This window comes from Dipodomys spectabilis, unplaced genomic scaffold (genome assembly GCF_019054845.1).
Source record: "Dipodomys spectabilis isolate Male_0828 unplaced genomic scaffold, ASM1905484v1 ptg000204l, whole genome shotgun sequence".
NCBI classification, from domain to species: domain Eukaryota; kingdom Metazoa; phylum Chordata; class Mammalia; order Rodentia; family Heteromyidae; genus Dipodomys; species Dipodomys spectabilis.
Window position 1 is genome coordinate 1,722,587 of NW_024870881.1, and position 19,291 is coordinate 1,741,877.

The 19,291-nt window shown below is 43.9% G+C and overlaps 1 protein-coding gene across 2 annotated transcripts in view; it reads left to right on the forward strand.

Annotated features, from left to right (window-relative positions):
• Positions 1-1,087: 1,087 nt before the first annotated feature.
• Frmd3 (FERM domain containing 3) overlaps positions 1,088-19,291 on the forward strand; it is a 294,129-nt gene continuing 275,925 nt past the window's right edge. For both annotated transcript variants that reach the window (XM_042696229.1, XM_042696228.1), the window contains exon 1: positions 1,088-1,385. In XM_042696229.1, the coding sequence (XP_042552163.1) occupies positions 1,239-1,385 (147 nt within the window). In that variant the 5' untranslated portion in view covers positions 1,088-1,238. The remainder of the gene's footprint in view (positions 1,386-19,291) is intronic.

The window sequence follows — 19,291 nt, forward strand, 5'->3', positions numbered from 1 at the left end:
TCCGTCCTGGGGCTTGAACTCTGGGCCTGGGTGCTGTCCCTCAGCTCTTCAGCTCCAGGCGAGCACTCTACCACTTGAGCCACAGTTTCACTTCCAGTTTTCTGGTGAGTAATTGGAGAAAAGAGTCTCATGGACTTTCCTGCCTGCCTGGCTTTGAACTGCCATCCTCAGATTTCAGCTTCCTGAGTAGCTAGGATTACAGGCGTGAGCTACCAGCGCCCGGCTGTGTTAGTTTTAAGTAGGTGGAGACACTCTTTGGACAGGAACTGCCTAAATTCTTGGGCATTTGGAGGTAGTAGAGGCTCTCTAAAGGGGAAGGGCAGCATAGGGACCCACCTTGGTCTGGTCTGTGGTACAGGCTACCAAAAAATCCTGCTGAGACCTTAGGAGACACAAAGGAGAGATGGAGTAAGCAAGGTTTGGAATTCTTAGAGAAAGGGGTGATCCCTACTACTATGAAACAAACCAATGGCTTTAAAAACCAGATATTGTTCCAACAGCCTGGAGTCATTGTGTCCGGGCCTCCAACCACTCCTGGGGATATCCCAAAAGACTCAGCCATCTTCCTCCCCCCGCCCCTCCCGCTCTGCCCCAGCAGATCTCCCTGGGGGTGCGGTGGGGTGGGGTGGTGCAGGTCAGGGTCGCTCTCTTCACAGGTCCCTGGGGCCGAGCAGTGCGAGGCGCTACGGGGCGCGCTGGTGATGCGGGGCAGGGGACTCGCCCAAGCCAGCGCGCTCGCTGCCGGCTGACGGAGGGAGGAGGCGGCCGGGGCGAGGAAGGCAGCCGGGCCCAGATTGACGCAGTGGTGGCGGTGGCAGAGCAGGCCATCGCTAGGGCTCCCTGGTCATCGGAACCAGCGGTCCTTCTGCCACCTCCTCCAGCCTCTGGGTACGGTGGGAGTTTGAGTGCGTAGCGCCGGGTGCGGGTAGCCTACTCGGGCCGTCCTCGGCGACCGTGCCCGGGCGGAAGGAGGCGCCCGAGCGCGCGCGCCCGCCCGAAGGAGGCGGGGACAGGAGCGGGCGAGGCGGGGGAGCGGGAGGGGGACCGAGGGACCCGCCCGCCCGCAAGCCTGGCCGGCATGTGCGGCCCAAGGCGCCCGAAGCCTCTGCTGTCCCTCGGTTGAGCCGCGCCCAGGGGTCCGGGACGGCGCGTGAGCCTCGCCGTGTGTGAGCCCGCGCGGACGAGCGCCGCGGCGCGCCGGCCTGGAGCTTCCCGCTCGCTCCTCGGCGCTGTGGTGCATGTTCGCCTCCTGCCACTGTGTGCCGAGAGGCAGGAGGACCATGAAAATGATCCACTTTCGGAGCTCCAGCATCAAATCGCTCAGCCAGGAGATGAAATGCACCATCCGACTGCTGGACGACTCGGAGATCTCCTGCCACATCCAGGTGCGGGCGGCACCCCGCGAGGGTGCAGGGCGCGCGGTACCCCCTGGGCGCAGGGCGGCGTGGAGGGCCTCTGCGGGTGGGCGTGCGCGGGGAGGAAACCCACCCGGGCGGAGAAGCCCGATCGGAAGGCAAGGTTTCGCTTCTACTGTTCTCAGAGATTGTATGTGGGGAGGCTTAGCCAGGAAGGGGGGCGGGGGGAGGTCCCCAGCAGGCGCTTGGCTCACGTTACCCACGCCTCGACCCCTTCCTTGGGCATACACTCTGCACTCATGTCTTGCTATGGAGCACACGCGAGAATTGTGTGTGTGGGAGGCGATGTCGCTGGCCTCGGTGACCTTTGTTCCCCCAGGAACCGGGTGCCCCAAAGCCGAGGGCCACTTGCTTGCCGCCCACCGGGCTTCCTTGCCTCCCTCCACGTGCACAAGGCATGCAACCAGCCCCGAGGCAACTCATCCCTGTCTCCCGCGCCCCGGCTCCAGCGGTGCCCCCAGCCCGGCGGCCACTTGGCCCGTGGAGGGGTCTTTCCTTCTCCGCGTGGGGCAGTGGTGAAGTTTCCCCAGAGTGGGGGCGGGGGAGATTTGGGCAGCCTTGGGTTTCAACCTCAGGGACGCGCTCGCTGGGCGCGGCATTAAAACTGGAGCTGTCTGGAAAGGAACACGAGAAGTCTGTGTTTAGGTGGAACCGTGGGAAGCTGTCCCCTTATAATCTTTGGTGGACATTCACTTGTCGCCCAGTCGGAGGAGGTGGTGAGATCTTTAGGCGAAGGCTGCTTTCCTGGCAGTTCCCTCCCAGGGGTAATTATATGCCATTGGGATTGCAGATCTAATGTTAGCTGCGAGTGTGTGTGTGTGTGTGTGTGTGTGTGTGCACGCGTGTGTGCATTTGCGGATGGGTGTACAAATAGGCAGGTGTGTGTGTTTTTTCTGTCACCCCAAAGATGCCCAACTAGCGCAATCTGGAAAAGTCGTACCAGGATTCAGAACTATTTGCTTCTGACTTCCAAACATTTTTTAAAAATTTAATTATTTATTTCTGGGATTTCCTCTCCTAACTCTGGAAGCTCCAGGACCGTGTCTGTGGGAAGTGAACAGGGCAGCGCCTCCCTGTGGCAGGAATCCATCTCTAGACTTTGTTAACATGAATGAATGAAAGGTGTTTCCTAGCTCTGTGTGTGTGTGTGTGTGTGTGTGTGTGTGTGTGTGTGTGTGTGTAATATTTGCTAGTGGGAGTTCATGATACAGGGACAGCGTCATTCGTCTGTAAGCAGACAACTGGACAAGTTTTCAGGCCAGACTGGTCCCCTATTATCTCCAAGGAAAGCAAGCACGCACCGAATTTTCTGGAGGATCTTGAATTTCACTCTGAGCTGTGCTTAATAATAAAACTTAATAATAAAAGGATTAGGTGATAGAAGTTTTTCTGCCTCCATGGTTGCAGAGAAATGGTTGGCATGTGCTGTCTTGTGATCCAGAGAGTTTCGTTTGTATACTTTGCTTTAAGTTCCAAAGTGGCTGTAATGGGTGGCTTAAGTCCTTGGAATATATCAATAATAACAGGGCCAGCAGCAGGCTGAGACCCCTGAAGTCTCCTTTGTCTCTCAGCCTTCCAGTGGAGCTGGCTCTTCCTTAGAATAGGTAAGTAGTTCTGTCCTTAAAGATTTTGTATCTGTTGTCTGGTTACAGTTTAGTAACAGTATAGTTTAATCACCTATGGCCCAACTGGTGTCAGAGAGATGAAAATTTTGCCTTCTGATGTGCTGATTCTGGCATCCATTAAAATATGTACAGCCACATCTTTTCCTGATGCCTCTCTGCTCTCCTGGATCGTGATTAACATTTAGCCAAAGAAAAAGTATTGAAAGATTTTATTTTCATAATTTTGGACCTCATACTTCCTAGAGTATTCCAAACAGGGAATTGAAAATATACTTCCAGACATCAAGTTATAAAGATTTCCGATGCTCCCATGAGAAAAAAAGAGGACTTAAATACCAAACCGAAGTAAACCAAAAACATCTGGAGTTAGTACACTTGTGCTGGGTGAATCTCGTGTCTCCCTCTCTCTCTCCCTTCCTTTCCTCTTTTCTCCCTCTCTTCCTTCTTTTCTTCATATAATCCCCAAATTGAAAGATTATGTCACTATCACAGAAAGTCATACACTCCCTCTCTGTATAGCCCACACTAGCCTTCCTAGATTAGGAGTGTATCCTTGGAGCTTGACTACAGGGGTCTTATAGGAGCTCCAGGAAATCTTGAACATTTATCAATCGTTCTGTTCAGTCTGGGGCATAAGGACTGTTGCCCATGGAGCCCAGGATGGTCATTAGTCTGAGTTCCCTACATCTGAGTATCCTTGATTGAAAGAAAAACAAATTGCTTAGATAGCTTCTATCAGCTGTTGGTAATTAGATGCAGGGATGACAGAAATCTTCCAGGCTGTTGTTTTGGACCATGTGGATAGCTCTACATACCTTTTTTTTGAAAATATAATTTTATTGTTGTTATTAAGGTGTTGTACAGAAAGGTTACCATTTCATAAGTCAGATAATGTGTACATTTCTTTTTTTTTACAATGTCACCCTTTCCTTTGCTTCTGTATACCTTGTGAAAAGTATCTTCCATCTGCTAACCCTTTATATTCATTATAACCAAACTCCACAGCAAGTCTTTGAGATAGCTATTATCCCTATGTTATGGATAACCGAACTGAGACATTAAGAGAATAAGTGACTTATCCACAGCTGAATCTCTAACCAGAAATGAAGCAGTAGGCATTCAAACTATAATTGTCTGGATCTAAATCTCACCTAAGACTTTCACATATGATCCCATAGTTAAAACAGTTGAATTTCTTGTGACATTTCCAGACACCAAAGTAGATACATTCAAGGATTTAGTTTTGAACCAGATTTGAAGGCCACTGGGATTCATGATCTGAGTGGTCAAAGTATCCTTCCCTGCCAGTTTGCAAACTTGCCCAGAGTCTGGTGGAAAAGCTGGCATGCCAGAGCTGATTGCAATGCTGCAACCCAAAGGCTGGTGCCATTTCCACTTTTAGACAACTTGGTATTAATCTTCAAGGAAACTAATAACAGTACATGTGGTTAGATACTCTATACTGTGTCCTTATGCTTCAGAATGTGGCTCCCTCAAATGACCCCTGAGCACCAAAAGATGAAGTCTGAACCCAGCTGGAGGTTAACCGGGAATGACCTGGCTGTGCCTGATTACAGGGCGTGACTGAAGTTGCCTGTGTAAGAAAGTTTCTTTCCTCTCCGCAGGAGGAAGAGGCAGGATAGTATTCTTGCTACTTTCCTGTTCACCCTTCATCCTTTGAATTCACCACTGTATTGATGATAAGAAGCAGCTTTTACAAAACAGCATGTGTGTGTGTGTGTGTGTGTGTGTGTGTGAGAGAGAGAGAGAGAGAGAGAGAGAGAGAGAGAGAGAGAGAGTTCGCATGCGCAGGTCGTGGGAATTGAACAATACCTGGGCATTGTCCCTGAGCTGCTTTTGCCACAGCTCCTGACCTCTTTGAAATTGTTGGAAATTTATATTTGGACAGCAAGCCTAGCATACTACTTTAACACACGTAGTAAGCACTCAGTAAATGTAGATGCAGGTTGGGTAATTTCCTTTCAGAGTAGTATGTTGTGTGTTGTATGTGTTTATTAAATATTATTTGAATGAATGCATGCTCATCCACATAGTATTTAATTTAGCTCATTACCTATCAATACAAGGGTAGTATGATAGCATTGGATGAGGAATCAGAAGTGGGATAAACTTACGTTATCAACCAGTTGTGTTACACTGAATGAGTCGTTTCATATTTGTGCTGGGCTCACTACAGTTTAAAAGGTCTATAGTTTAATTATTAGCTAGAAAATTGCATTTGAACATTTGGTATTGACACAGTGATTATGTCCACATCGTCTTATGCTTTTCATAACTATCCTGAATTATCTTCATTTTATTGATGTTATTGTTGTTAGGTTTTTAAAGAGGTAGCCGAGTAAGAACAGCAGCACGCATGTGGTATTCAGGTAAGGGGTAGGTTTATTCATCGTTTCGGCTGGCACCAGGCCATCTTGGTCCTCCACGCGGTGGGGAAAGGCCTGGGAAAGAGAGCTGGGAGAGCTGGGAAAGAGAGAGAGAGCTGGGAAAGAGGAAGAAAAGAGCTAGAAAAGAGAGCGTCTGGGAAAGGTGGGAAAGAGAGAGCTAGGAAAGAGAAGGGAGCTGGGAAAGAGAAGAGAAGGAAAGAGCTGAGAAAGAGCTAGAAAAGAGCAGAGAGAGGGCGTCTGGGCCTAGGCTAGGCCTTATCTAGAGTATGGGCGGAGAAAGGTGTGGCCACATCAAATTCAGATGTGACCTCAGCTGATGCAGATGTGACCTTCCAGGTGTGCCAGTTGCCTAGGTAACACAGGTACTGGGTGGAGACTTTGCTGCGAGGAGGGTGGAGTCTGCTAGCCATCTAGGAGCAGACCTTACAATTGTGTTATTGCCTGTTGTTGTGTTATTTTGGTTTTACAGATATGGAAAATGTGGCTCAGAGAGATTAAGCAATTTACTTTACCTAAGTGAATTAGAACCTGGGTCGTTTGACTGAACATCTAGACTTCTTTTTTTTTTTTTCTCCAAAACATTGCTAATTGGGACTGTGGGTTAGGGTGCTTTTGGCTTCAAGTTAATATGACCAAGTTAATGTGGCTTAAATATTAAGGACACTCATTATGTAATCTTACCTCGCAACAGTCCAGAGATAGGATGTCACATGGACCCAGATGCTTCCTGTCCTTCCACTCTGGCATTCTTAGCCCATCTGTAGTGTCACTGTAGTCATCAGAATCATAAAGTGGCCACAGTACTAGATGTTGGACACTACCACAGCCAGCATCAAGAGGAAGCACATCCTCATGCATTTTCTCCTCTCTTCCCTCTCCTCCCCTGCCCTCTCCTCTCCTCCTCTCCCCTCCCCAGCCTTATTCCCCTCCCCCTCCCCTCCCCCTCCCCCTTTTCTCCTCTCCTCTCCTCTCCTCTCCTCTCCTCTCCTTCCCTTTTTAAATCACAAAGGGACACTTCTTCTTGAGGCTCCATCAGTATTCTTCCCAGATTCTATTGGTCAAGCTTGGATCATGTTTCTGTGCCCTAGCTACAAAGCATCTAGGAATATGTGCATCCAGGGTCATCCTTCTTTATGATGGGAAGTGAGATTTGCCATTATGGAAGAAATGGAGGTGTGTGTGTGTGTGTTCACGTGCGCACATGCACCTATGTGTATGTGTATGTATGTACACAATTGCATGTGTGTGCATAGGGGAGGAATTCACAATATGTCAAATTGGGTTATAATTATTGTTACAATAAGCCTTTCAGGAGAGTTTGATAAACTGTTATCTAAGCACTGGCTTATTTTAAGAAATCTTTGGGGGCTGGGAAGGTGGCTCAGTGGTAGAGTGCTTGCCTTGCATGCTCGAGGCCCTGGGTTCGATTCCTCAGCACCATATAAGCAAAAAGAAAAAAGCCGGAAGTGGTGCTGTGGCTCAAGGGGTAGAGCACTAGCCTTGAGCTGAAGAGCTGAAGGACAGCGCCCAGGCCCAGAGTTCAGGCCCCACGACCGGACCCCCCCCCCCCCCCAAAAAAAAAGAAATCTTTGTACAATCAAATTCCAGAGAAAAATTTGAGAATCCTTTGCAGTTTGTGTTGTTAACAGGTTTTACTAACCTGGCATGTTTACTCAGTGTAAGGAATTTGTCTAGAGCAGCTGCAGTTCTATGAAATGAGTGAGCATTCTGCTTGTTCCAGTGGCGGGATTGCAGTGAGGCAGGGACACTGCTTGCTTGTGCTTTGAGCTGTGATGCTGCCATTGGCAGGCTAACCAGGTGACTTTGGACAAGTCACTTTACATGCTCGGGCCTTAGTTTCCCCATCTATAATTAAGGAGAATAATAGCACAGATCACATGGATCTGTTGAAAGAATCAAAAGGAAGTATATATATATATAGTTTAGTTCTTGGTCCATAGGAAGAACTGTAAAAGTAGTGCTGTGGCTTTTACCCTAAACTAGTAGAAAAGCTTTGACTTGGAGTTTAATGACTTTAAGCCCTAATTCCATCATTTTCTTATCAAGTCACCAGGTCTCTTGTTCTCCATCTGCAAAAGGGCATAATAATTCCTTCATTGGGTTACTGAGATAATGTATGTTTAAACATGAAAAAGTGAAAACATCACTCAACTGTAGGATGCTGTTCGAATCAATTTGTTGGGAGGAAAAGAGTTACTTGTTTGTTGGAAAGGTCTTTGGATGATCATATGGATACATACATAAATGCTAAATGTCAGGCCTATGACATTCTTGCTGGTGAAATGCAAGCTACATCCAGCAGACAGCCACGTTTTTTTCTGCTAGTGAGGACAGCCCAACACTTTTCTCTACCAAGCTCATTGAGAATGCCATTCAGAGTACACTGAAAATCAGATGCAAAAGGAATAGAAGGGGGGAGGGGTTCAATACTACGACCCAGCATTGGTGTTCCAGCTCTTTATATCAACTAGATACTGAAAGAAACCCACCCATTGTCATTCCAATGGTATGATATGATATTATCTCTTGATGGCCTCAATGTAGTATGTGGGTGTGGGTGTTGGGTATCAGTACTGAGGCTTGAACTCAGGGCCTCACATTCTTGCTTAGCTTTTTGATAAAGGCTGGTACTCTATCATTTGAGCCGTACCTTCACTTCTGGCTTTCTGCCAGTTAATTGGAGATAGACAGCTCATGAACTTTTCCTGCCTTGGCTGACTTTAAACCTTTATCCTCAAGTCTCCTGAGTAGCTAGGATTACAGGCAGAAGCCACTGGTACCCAGAAAAGGCAGTGTGTTTTGACTGTAGGGTAAAAAGATACTGTTAGCTCTTCATCCTTTGGAGGATATATCAGTTGTAATGACAAGCAACAAGTTCTAATTCAAACTGGCTTTAATAAGGACATTTACCAGCTCATATTATGAGTTCTGAGTTAAGGACATAATTCAGGATCTGTGGGTCTGTTTCTCTGGAGCTACCTTGCCTCTTCTTGATGCTTGGGACAGCTTCATTCTCAGGTTGGTAATGAAATGATTGCAATAGTTCAAGTCTTCCTTTTTTTTTTTTTTTTTGCAGGGCTCTCCCTCTCTCTTTTCTTTGTGCAGGAGGCTAAGATGTGTAAAGAGAAGCCATTTCCAATTCAGCATTTTACGTAAAAGTTTTGCAGTCATCCTCATCAAACTTCCCAGGTCCCTGAACCTGGACTGTGGTAGGGGAAGGGAAGGAAAGGCAATGTGTTGATTGCTAAATGTGACCAGAGCCAATGCTGGGAAATGGCTCATACATAGATTTGGTACAATACCTACTCTAAGCTGAGTGTTGGGGCTCATGCCTGTATTCCTAGCACTCAGGAGGCTGAGGCAGGAAGATCTTGAGTTTGAAGACAGCCTGGGCTAACTCTCTCACTATTTGAGACTATGTCTTCCAAAACAAAATGAAACAAAACAAATAAAAAACCCTAATGGGCTGGGGTTGTAACTCAGTAGTACAGTGCTTGCTTCCCTGGTGTTGGTCCCTAGCAGCAGCAGGAGGAGGATTAGGAAGAGCTCTTTGTATATTTTTGGTATATTTGGTCTCTCTCTCTCTCTCTCTCCCCCTCTCTCCCCCCCCTCTCTGTCTGTCTCTCTGTCTCTGTCCCTCTCTGTCTCTCTCTCTGTCTCTCTCTTTCTCTCTCTCTCTCCTTTGGGCTGGTTCTGGACTTGAACTCAAAGCCTTGTGCTCTTGCTTGGTATCTGCTACTCATGGCAGGCACTTTATCACTTGAGCCATGCCTCTAGTTAATTGGAGATAAGAGTCTTGCAGATTTGTCTGCCTGGGCTGGCTTCAAGCCATTGTCCTCACATTTCAGCTTCCTGCATAGTTAGGATTATAGTTGTGATCTACTGGTCTGCAACAGTTTCACTCTCTTGATGGAATAAAGTTTTTTAGGATTTAAAAAATTGTAATCATATGCCTGTGTGTTCATAGGTGTGTGTGTGTGTGTGCGCCTGCGCACGTGCGTGCACATGTGTATGTATGTGTGGTTTATACAAGTGTGTACATTGCAGTATTAAGGCTAGAAGGACATCCTAGGCCCTGCAGTGTAAGCATTTTCCAACTGTACTTCTTTTCCAGCTGAATCTTGACTTTTCAACTCTAAAAATCAGATTAAACCATGCTATGAGATCCTTCTTTTGATTATGGAAAACGTGCAGCCACCTTGCATTAAAATGTCAACCACTTGAATCAGGTCATTCAGTCATTTGAATTCTTAAGTAGTGACTCTTTTTTTCTGAGGAAGTGATGTGGAAAAAGCATTGCAGGAAGGGTGACATCAGAATGTATCCCATGGAGAACTGAATCTGATAGGCTGTAGGTAGAGAACTTGGTCTTTCTGTAGTTCTATACTTTGTATGGTGAAGAGTTTCAAACCACTCTTCCCATGAAGAAGCAGAGCCCCAAATATACAATCTGAGGTGGAAAAAAAATCCAGTGACATTATGGTCAGGATCTATCATGATGGGCAGACTTTGCAGCCTAAGTTTCATTTGAGCTTGATCAGGCTAGAGAGAGTCAATGTTGAGATCTGAGAGGCAGTGTGAGAGCTTCTCTGTCTGATGTTTCTGAGCCTCTTCAGTGCTCTTTATTCTACTGTGGATTCTGATGCTAGAAGTCTTGGGAAGGACTTGAAATTGTTGTTGTTGTTGTTGTTTTGTCGATTGTGGGGCTTGAACTCTGGGCTTGGGCGCTGTCCTGAGCTCTTCAGCTCCAGGCAAGCACTCTACCATTTGAGCCACAGCGCCACTTCTGGTTTTCTGGTGGTTAATTGGAGATAAGAGTTTCATGGACTTTCCTGCCTGGGCTGGCTTTGAACCATGACCCTCAGATCTCAGCCTCCTGATGAAACTAGGTATTTCTAATGTGTTTTCTGGTGATGCTGTGATGCTAGACCATGTCACACTTGGAAGAGTAGGGTGAGTAGACTTGATTTGTCTCATAATAATAACCATAATAATAATGTTCACAATATCCTTGAGTCTAAAGACTCTTCCATTTGCACCTCACTTGGTACATTTCCCTTAACAGATATCCAGTGAGTATTTGAATCAGTGAGTGGATGAATAAAGAATTCCATCCTGGTGTGTTTATCCCAATTAGATCAAAGTGCTGACCAGACAGTGTTATTGGGAATGTTATTTTGACTTCGTGCCCTAGCCAAATCAAGAGATTGTTTTTCAGAAAGGATTTCCTTTGATAGCAAATCTGATAATGTGCCTACTGAATATCAGGCATAGCACATAGGGGCTTGGAGTGACAGCCTTTTTGTCTCTCTGAACCATACTTTATGCTTCCTGGTGGCATTGCCAAGGGTTCCTAGAAATGTTGCAGCACAAACAAGTCATTGTATATAGGCCACCAGTGCTAGAATCCCCCAAAGGCACAGCGGACACAGCTGTTCTTACTTACAGAAATGACCTCCAGGGACAGAGACCCTGGAGGACAGTGTAATGCACTGTACTTGTAACATGAGCTCTGCGCTGTTTATGTTGGGACTTACCCTGAAGTGTGAAAAATAGAAAGGAGAAAATGGTTTGAGAACAAAAAAGAAGCACATTCGAATAGCCAAAGAGTATGCATCTAGATTAAGCCATTATGTTTTTCAAAGAACATTAAAAAAAAGAAAACTCACATCGATCTTATTCAATAAGCATTTGTTAAATATCTTCTATATGCCAAGCATAGAACTAGGAACTAGGATACACAAGAAGATAAAATCATCCACCAAGAGGCTCAGAGTCACTTGGGGAAAAGATAGGCAATATAGCAATTTGAGGATAAAATGACAGATGTACAGACCAATGTATGTAGGTGGGAAACCAAAAGAAGACATCTGTGTGAGGTTGGAGCATTAGTAAATGTCTGATTAATAATTAAAGGACAATGGAAGTCATCAGGGAGCATGTTAGAAGTGACAAATTTCCCAAAACCTCCTGCATCTGCAGCAGTACAGAAGATGAAGATCTTGATTTGATTTCTGCTTGTCTTTTTGTTTCCTGCTTGGTGCAAAATCCTCAGCATGAAATGATAGGATTGGATATGGGAATGAAGAATGACTCCCAGATGACTGACTTCAGTGTCAGAAGCAATGGTGATTCCATTCCAGAAGGGATAGGACTGGTCGTGTCATTTTTGGGACCCAATGTAAAATGAAAATGCTAGGTTCTTTGTTAGAAAATAGTGCTTTGTTAAAAAGATTTCAAACTGGAGGCATGGCTCATGGTAACACATCTGCCTAGCAAGTGTCAGGTTATGAGTTCAAATCCTAGTATGGACAACAAAAAATACATCTTGGGTTGCAGGCATGTGTGGTAGAATGCCTGCTTTGCATGTGAGAGACGCTGAATTCAAACCTTGATGACTTCAACACACACACACACACACACACACACACACACACACACACACAGATATAGAGATACAGAGACACGAGAGAGACACATAGAGACACAAAAACACAAGAGAGAGACACAGAGAGACACAGAGAGAGAATGGTTTAAAATTTCAAGATGTCACTAGATGACCCTATTAAGTCAACAATGGGTCCCTGAGCAGGGGTACAGGTCACAGAGCAAATAAAGCTAGCCCTGAAGACAAAAGACTAAAGGAGTGTGTTGAGGAGAAGATGATGAGCTCCATTTTGGTTTTGGTGACCTTGAGTCGGTGCCTAATACAGAGTTGGATATAAGTACTGAAAATTGCCAGAGATACAGGTGTGATACAGAGACAGTGATCAGGGAATCCTGGTCCTTACAAGTGGTGACACTATGAAAACACCATGATGAATCTTCCCTTTTGTAGGTCTGCATTTCTGTTTGATCAAATCAATGGATCATGAACCCAGAGTTCTTTCCAAGAACACTTGATCACTTTCCCCCTTATTAGTTAACTTAGATCTGAACAAGAATGAGGACTGGTTTCTTATTCTTCTGTAGATAAGGCAGCCAAACTCTGGTTTGTCTTTAATCCTCCTTAATCCTCACATTATAGCTGGGACTAGGAAAAGAAGATCTCACTCAGTTTAAGAGTTCTGAGTTTAACTGCATGGCAGTGATGCTAGAGGCTGAGATTTGCAGATGGAAGTTCAAAGCTAGTTCAGGCAGGAAATTTTTATAAGATTCTAGATCCAATTAAGCACCAAAAAGCCAGAAGTGGAGCTGTGGCTCAAGTGGTAGAGTATGAACCTTGGGCAAAAAAATCTCAGGGACAGTTCCCAGGCCCTGAGTTCAACCCTCAGGACTGGTACACACAAAAAAGTTCTGAGGGCTGGGTGCTGATGGCTCATGCCTATAATTCTAGCTACTCAGGAGGCTGAGATCTGAGGATCACAGTTCAAAGTCAGCCTCAGGCAGGAATGCCCTTGAGACTTTTTTTTGGTTGGTTTTCTGGTGGTTAATTGGGGATAAGAGTCTCAAGGATAGGGCTGGGAAGGTGGCTCAGTCGTAAAGTGCTTGCCTTGCATGCATGAGGCCCTGGGTTCAATTCCGCAGCACCACATAAGCAGAAAAGTCCAGAAGTGTCGCTGTGGTTCAAGTGGTAGAGCTCTAGCCTTGAGTTGAAATGCTGAGGGACAGCACCCAAGCCCAGAGTTGAGGCCCCTCAAAAAAAAGTTCTGAGCTTCAAAGCATAGGATTTCTACTCTCGGGAAGCTGTTGTTTGAGACATTGTCATGACCTTTAAATAGACAATCAAAACCTTATCAATGTGGTGCAAAATTAAACATTATGATAAACAACTTTACAAGTTATGTCATTATTATTTATCACTTGTTTAATATTTATTTATGTCCCAGGTGTCTTCTATAGAATATTATTATTTTTAGCATATTATTATATATTATTTTCTACTTAGTTCCCAGGGTAAAATTGTGGATATTAATCAAAATAATTCAAGTTCTAGAAAATAATGCAAAGAAATAATCTAATATTAGTAATGTAATATTAGGAATTTTCTATATGCAACAGTGTTTTGTCTGACTGTATGTATTATTATAAATAAGTTATAAATTATAAATATTATTTATGTAGTTGGAGGACAATTAGCATGTTAAAAGATTGGAGTTTGGATTATTTTCTCTCAGCTCTGGAATCAAATTTGTTGTTTTAAAGCTACAGGCCTTGGTGGTGAATGCTGATCTGTAATGGTGAGAAAGACTGAACCAGTCATTTACTCATGGATGTCATGGCAAAATGAGCTAGTGCTTTAAACAAATCAGTAACTAATTCATAAAAAAGTGGCAGAAACCTAACTAATAAGTTGGCTAGTAATTTTCCCTTCATGTTTCTAGCTGATGTTACTTTTTTTCTGATATATACACAAAGTACTGTTCTGAAAATAAAATAATGCTAGTGTTTGTAACCTCTATTTTATGTAGGTATTATGACAATGTTATGATGCTGTTGAGTATCTGGTGTTTTGTGTGTGTGTGTGTGTGTGTGTGTGTGTTTTCAGTAACAACCTTTCTTTTCACTTTTTGCTTCTTTGCTTCTTACTGTCCTCGAGTAGTTCAATGATAATGTGTATTAGCTAACAGGAAATAAATTAAATCTGGAGAAGCAATAAGGTTTCCTAGAATCTTATATTTGGCAAGATAGGATAGAGTATTAGGTTTGGTCCAACTGCACTAAATACTAACATTATTTTGTTTTTGAATTTTCTTCAATAACCTAAGTGATGTAATTCTTTTTCACTGACAGCTTTTTATTTTAACAGCACAAAAGGAAAACCATACATTGATCACACCTCTGAGAAAGAGAAGGCAAATTGGTGTCTTAGAATCATAACCCAAGGACACAGTTTAAATTCTTCCTTTACCTTTTTTAAAAGTAGTCTTTAGCTGATGATAAAAATTCAATCTATATCCTACAAAATTAAGAAAAGTGAGAGAAGGGATGAGTTGGAAGGAATGGGTGACATTGATCAAGATGTATTATATTCATAAACTGCTTTGTTAAATAGCAACTCCTTTGTACAACTACTTAAAGATAATACCAATATTAAAAAGGAAATAACATCCTGTTACACATACACAAATATTTTGCCATCTAATCTAACTAGTTAGTTCCCTTTGCATGAATTACATGGAACAGATATTTATTTATTTCTTTATTTATTTGTCGGTTGTGGGGCTTGAACTCTGGGCCTGGGCGCTATCCCTGCGCTCTTCAGCTCAAGGAGAGGGCTCTACCACTTGAGCCACAGTGCCACTTCCGGTTTCCTAGTGGTTAATTGGAGATAAGAGTCTCACAGACTTTTCTGCCCGGGCTGGCTTTAAACCATGATCCTCTCAGCTCTCAGCCTCCTAAGTAGCTAGCAATACAGGCGTGAGCCACCGGAGCCCAGCTCACAGATATTTATTTTTATATCTGATTGTCTTCTATGGAAAATGTTACTTTCTGCTTAGTTTCCCATGGGGTTATTGTGGATCTTAATTAAAATAAGTCATTGGGCGCTGGTGGCTGATACCTATAATCCTATCTACTTGGGAAGCTGAGATTTGAGAATTGCAGTTCAAAGCTAGCCTAGGCAGGCAAGTCAGTGAGATCTGTCTCCAATTAACCACCAAAAACTGGAAATGGAGATGTGGCTCAAGTGCCAACTTTAAGTGAAAAGTTAATTGAGTTCTAGCCCCAGTATCTTAGCTGAATCTTAGCTATTTAATTGAGTACATCTAATATTACAATCTAATCAGTATAACAATCGAATACAATCTAATACTGAGAGTTTGAAATTTCAAATGAATACCCAAGGAATCATGAAGAGAGAAAAAAAAAAACAAAGATGATAATAAGAGAGTTTTTTTTTGGTTGTTGTTGTTGTTGTTGATCGTGGGGCTTGAACTCTGGGCCTGGTGTTGTCCCTCAGCTCTTCAGCTCAAGGCTACCACTTCAGCTCTACCACTTGAGCCATAGCACCACTTCTGGCTTTTTCTGTTTATGTGGTGCCGAGGAATCAAATCCAGGGCTTCATAGCATGCAAGGCAAACACTACCACTGAGCCACCTTCCCAGCCCGAGAATAGAATTTATCCCTCCTCTCAAGTAATTCTTTGTGCAAGTTTAACTCTTAGCAATCCCATGGGGACTATGGGATTTAGAACCTTCTAGAAAAATATGAGAACAAAGTGCTTATTGGCTAAACACTAGCTACAGCCTTGTGGAGTAGAATAGTAATGAAATATTTGGAGTCTAGGGTCGAAAAAAACCCCCCAACACTTTAGTTTCTGTTCATATCACCCAGAGTCTGGTCAGGGAGAACTTCTCTTCCTGTGTTTCAGAATCTCAAGGGAGATGTGTTTTGCTGAGGGGCATCCTGGCCTGGGAAGGGAGGGAGGCGGAGGTACCTTGAATGACACCTTGTGCCTCCAGGTTTGGAGCTATAGTTTTTCCACCAGGTGGAAGTGACTCCTTCTTGGTTCAGTGCTGATTAAAAGGAAAGAAAGGAGGTGAAGTTGCACAGTGATTCAAGGTTAGCCACCAAGGCTGAGTGTTGCAGTGCCAGCAGCAGTGTGGTAATTTGAGAAGAGCAAATTAGAAGAACAAAGCAGATTTTAATCATATGCCACGGAGAGAAATGTGGTTTAGGTTTATCTCCAAATTGTACCTCCATTAGCAGAAAGGAGGCTTTTAATGCTATTATCCAATATACATTGTTAAAGATTTCTTTCTTCCTTTCTGTAGGCTTTCTTTAGTATCTTTACCAAGTAGTAATTCCAGTCTTTTTTTCTTCCTTACTGTATCGAGCAGTTGTTAAATAGAAAACTATTTCTTGGTCTTCCTAGAAATGAAGGGGGATAAGACAGGTTGAAGGGACAGAGGGAGAGGGCACAGAAATAGAGAGAGAAGAGAGACAAGGAGAGAGAAGAGACAAGGAGAAGAGAGAGAGAGAGACAGAGACAGAGGTTTCTCTAGGAGATTCCATTATAAGTGTAGAATTGAATACTTTAAAATTTTTACCCATGCCTGAATTCATCCATTCAATCTCCTACTCATTCACCAATCCACCCATCCATCTGTTCATTTACTAACCACTCCATTCATCCACTGGCCCTATCCATCCATTGATGCTTCCATCTATGCATCCATCCATCCACTCATCCATCCACCCACTCCAATCTGTCCATCCAATAAACATTGTCCCCAAGGGACATTCAGATTTGCAAGTTCTCAGTTAGTTTTAAACTTCTATGTGCTCTTGGGAGGGGGTGATGGTGTCTTGAACTATAGCTATCCATGGAGAACCTTTCTTTTTTTTTTTTTTTTGGAGAACCTTTCTTAATTACAGATCAGTACATTGGGAGACCTCACCAAAGGCAATTCAATCTATTTACCAAATAGGGTAAAATGCCCAGCTACAGAGGGCTTGATGTGAGTATGGTGGCTGCAGAGAATAAGTGTTGGACAGAGGAACAGAAGTTTTGAAAAGGCCTTTGTTTGGAAAGGGATTGTTCTGATTGGTGAGGACTCCCTTTAATACTTTATGAAAAGCACCACCATTCCAGGAGACATTGCAGTTTGTGAGTTCTTAGCTAAGATTTTAAGTTTTTTATGTGCAATTGGGAGAGGTGAAGGCTGCTTGATGTGATCTTCAGTGAACTCACTGATGAAGCAAGTCTTTTTTTTTTTTTTAAATTGTGGAAATACCATACAGAGGGGTTACAATTACATGGGCAAGATAACGAGTACATTTCTTATCAAGCATTGTTGCCTCCTCCTTTGTTTCCCCTTCCCATCCCTTCCCATACCCCCTCCCCCGCCCCCCTTACCCGATCCTCCCCCAACAAAAGTTGTAAAGTTCGTTTTTTTTCCCATCAGTCATAGGGTTTGAACTCTGGGCCTGGTGTTGTCTCTCAGCAGTTTAGCTTAAGGCTAGAGCTCTACCACTTGAGCAACGGCGCCATTTCTGGTTTTCTGGTGGTTTATTGGAGATAAGAGTCTCGGGGACTTTCCTGCCTGGGCTGGCTTTGAACCGTGATCTCAGCCTCCTGAGTAGCTAGGATGATAGGCATGAGTCACTGGTGCCCAACTGAAGCAAGCCTTCTTAGTCACAGATCAGAAAAATTGGGAGACCTTGCTGAAGTTACTTACCCCATTCACCTGTTAACCCAGCTAGAGAAGGCTTGCTATAAATAATGGTGGCAATTGCAGGACAAAGTGTTGGACAGAGAAGTGAGGAGTTGAAAAAGACTTCTGTATGCCTTCTAATAGAATGTTCATGATGATCAGTTGTGTCTATACTCTGCTTTGATAGACAGTACCCTCATCTGGCAACTGAACTCTTGGCTAGAGTGACTGTGGAGCTGAATTTTCAGTGTTTCTTTCTTTTTTCTTTTTGTGCAGTACTTAAACTAAGAGTGTTATCCTTTGACGTTTTTGCTCAAGGCTAAGACTCTCCACTTTCAGCTTTTTGATGGTTAACTGGAGAGAGTCTCCTGGATTTTCCTGTCCAGGCTGTCTTTGAACTGTGATCCTCAGATCTCAGCTGTCGATAGGCTAATGTCATTTACTTTTTTGTTGTTGTTGTCGGTTGTAAAACTTGAACTCTGGGCCTGGGCACTGTCCTCAGCTCTTCAGCTCAAGGCTAGCCCTCTACCACTTGAGCCACAGCAACATTTCCAGTTTTTTGATGGTTTATTGGAGAGTCTCATGGACTTTTCTGCCTGGGCTGGCTTTGAATCATGATCTTCAGATCTCTGCCTCCTGAGTAACTAGGATTACAGGTGTGAGCCACCAGTGCCCGGAGTTACTTACTTTTTTTTGGCTAGAACTGAGGCTTGAACTCAGGGCTTAGGTTCTGCTTCTTTTTTCTCTAGGCTAGATCTCTACCACTTGAGCCACATCTCCACTTCCAGCATTTTTGTCAAATGAACTTGAGTCAAAAGAATTTTCCTACCCAAGTTGGTTTCAAACTGCAATCCTCAGATCTCAGTCTCTTGAATAGCTAAGATTATAGGAACGAACTGCCAGCACCTGTCTTATTATTTACTTTTAACTCATTGCAATTTAAATAGGTCCTTGTGCTAGTGGCCACCATCTTGGATTGTACAGCACTAGTGGTTAACTCTAGAAGAGGAGAGGAAGTAGGACTGTTTAGGGGCATAGGACCCACAAGTCATTTGAACCTTTGGTAAGCACATTTCATCTGTAATTCTAAAGCCATAAGAAAATTTGGAGTAACTGTATCTTTATCCTCAGGGATGATTTGGTTAGTTGGAAACGGTTTCAAGTTTTTAATTTAATGTCTGAATCTTTCTTAGGAGCACCTGAAGTCTGGACAGATAAGGGACTCCTCTAACCTGCTGAGTTACTGAGAGGGTTGGATCTCCACATTCAGTATAAGGCTCTGAATGCCTCAGAAGTGTTGTTACCCACATTATATATTCACTTTCCATAGCACCAATATTCTCTTTTGTTTTTGTGCTAGAGATCTGATAGTCACATCTTGTGGGGACCATAACCAGGCCACTGGCCCCTTCCTCCGCGGCCCCCCGCCCCGCCTCTGTTTTGGAAAGACTCTTTACTACTTCTTCCATTGTATCATCCTTTCCCCTCCCTTCTTCAAGGTGTGACTGGAATAAATGAAAAGTCTTGGAGAAGGGAGTTTTCCTTTTTCTTCTTGTCTTTCCTTTCTTATAGACTTCACATGTCTTCAAATAAGACCTCTCTTCCAAGGGCCCTGCTTAAAATTCTACTCTCTCAGTGAAGTGTGAAGAACAGTCAGGGATGCTGAGAGATATCTGATGTGTGAGATTTCTCCCAATAGTGACTTCCTTAGATCTCAAAGTGCT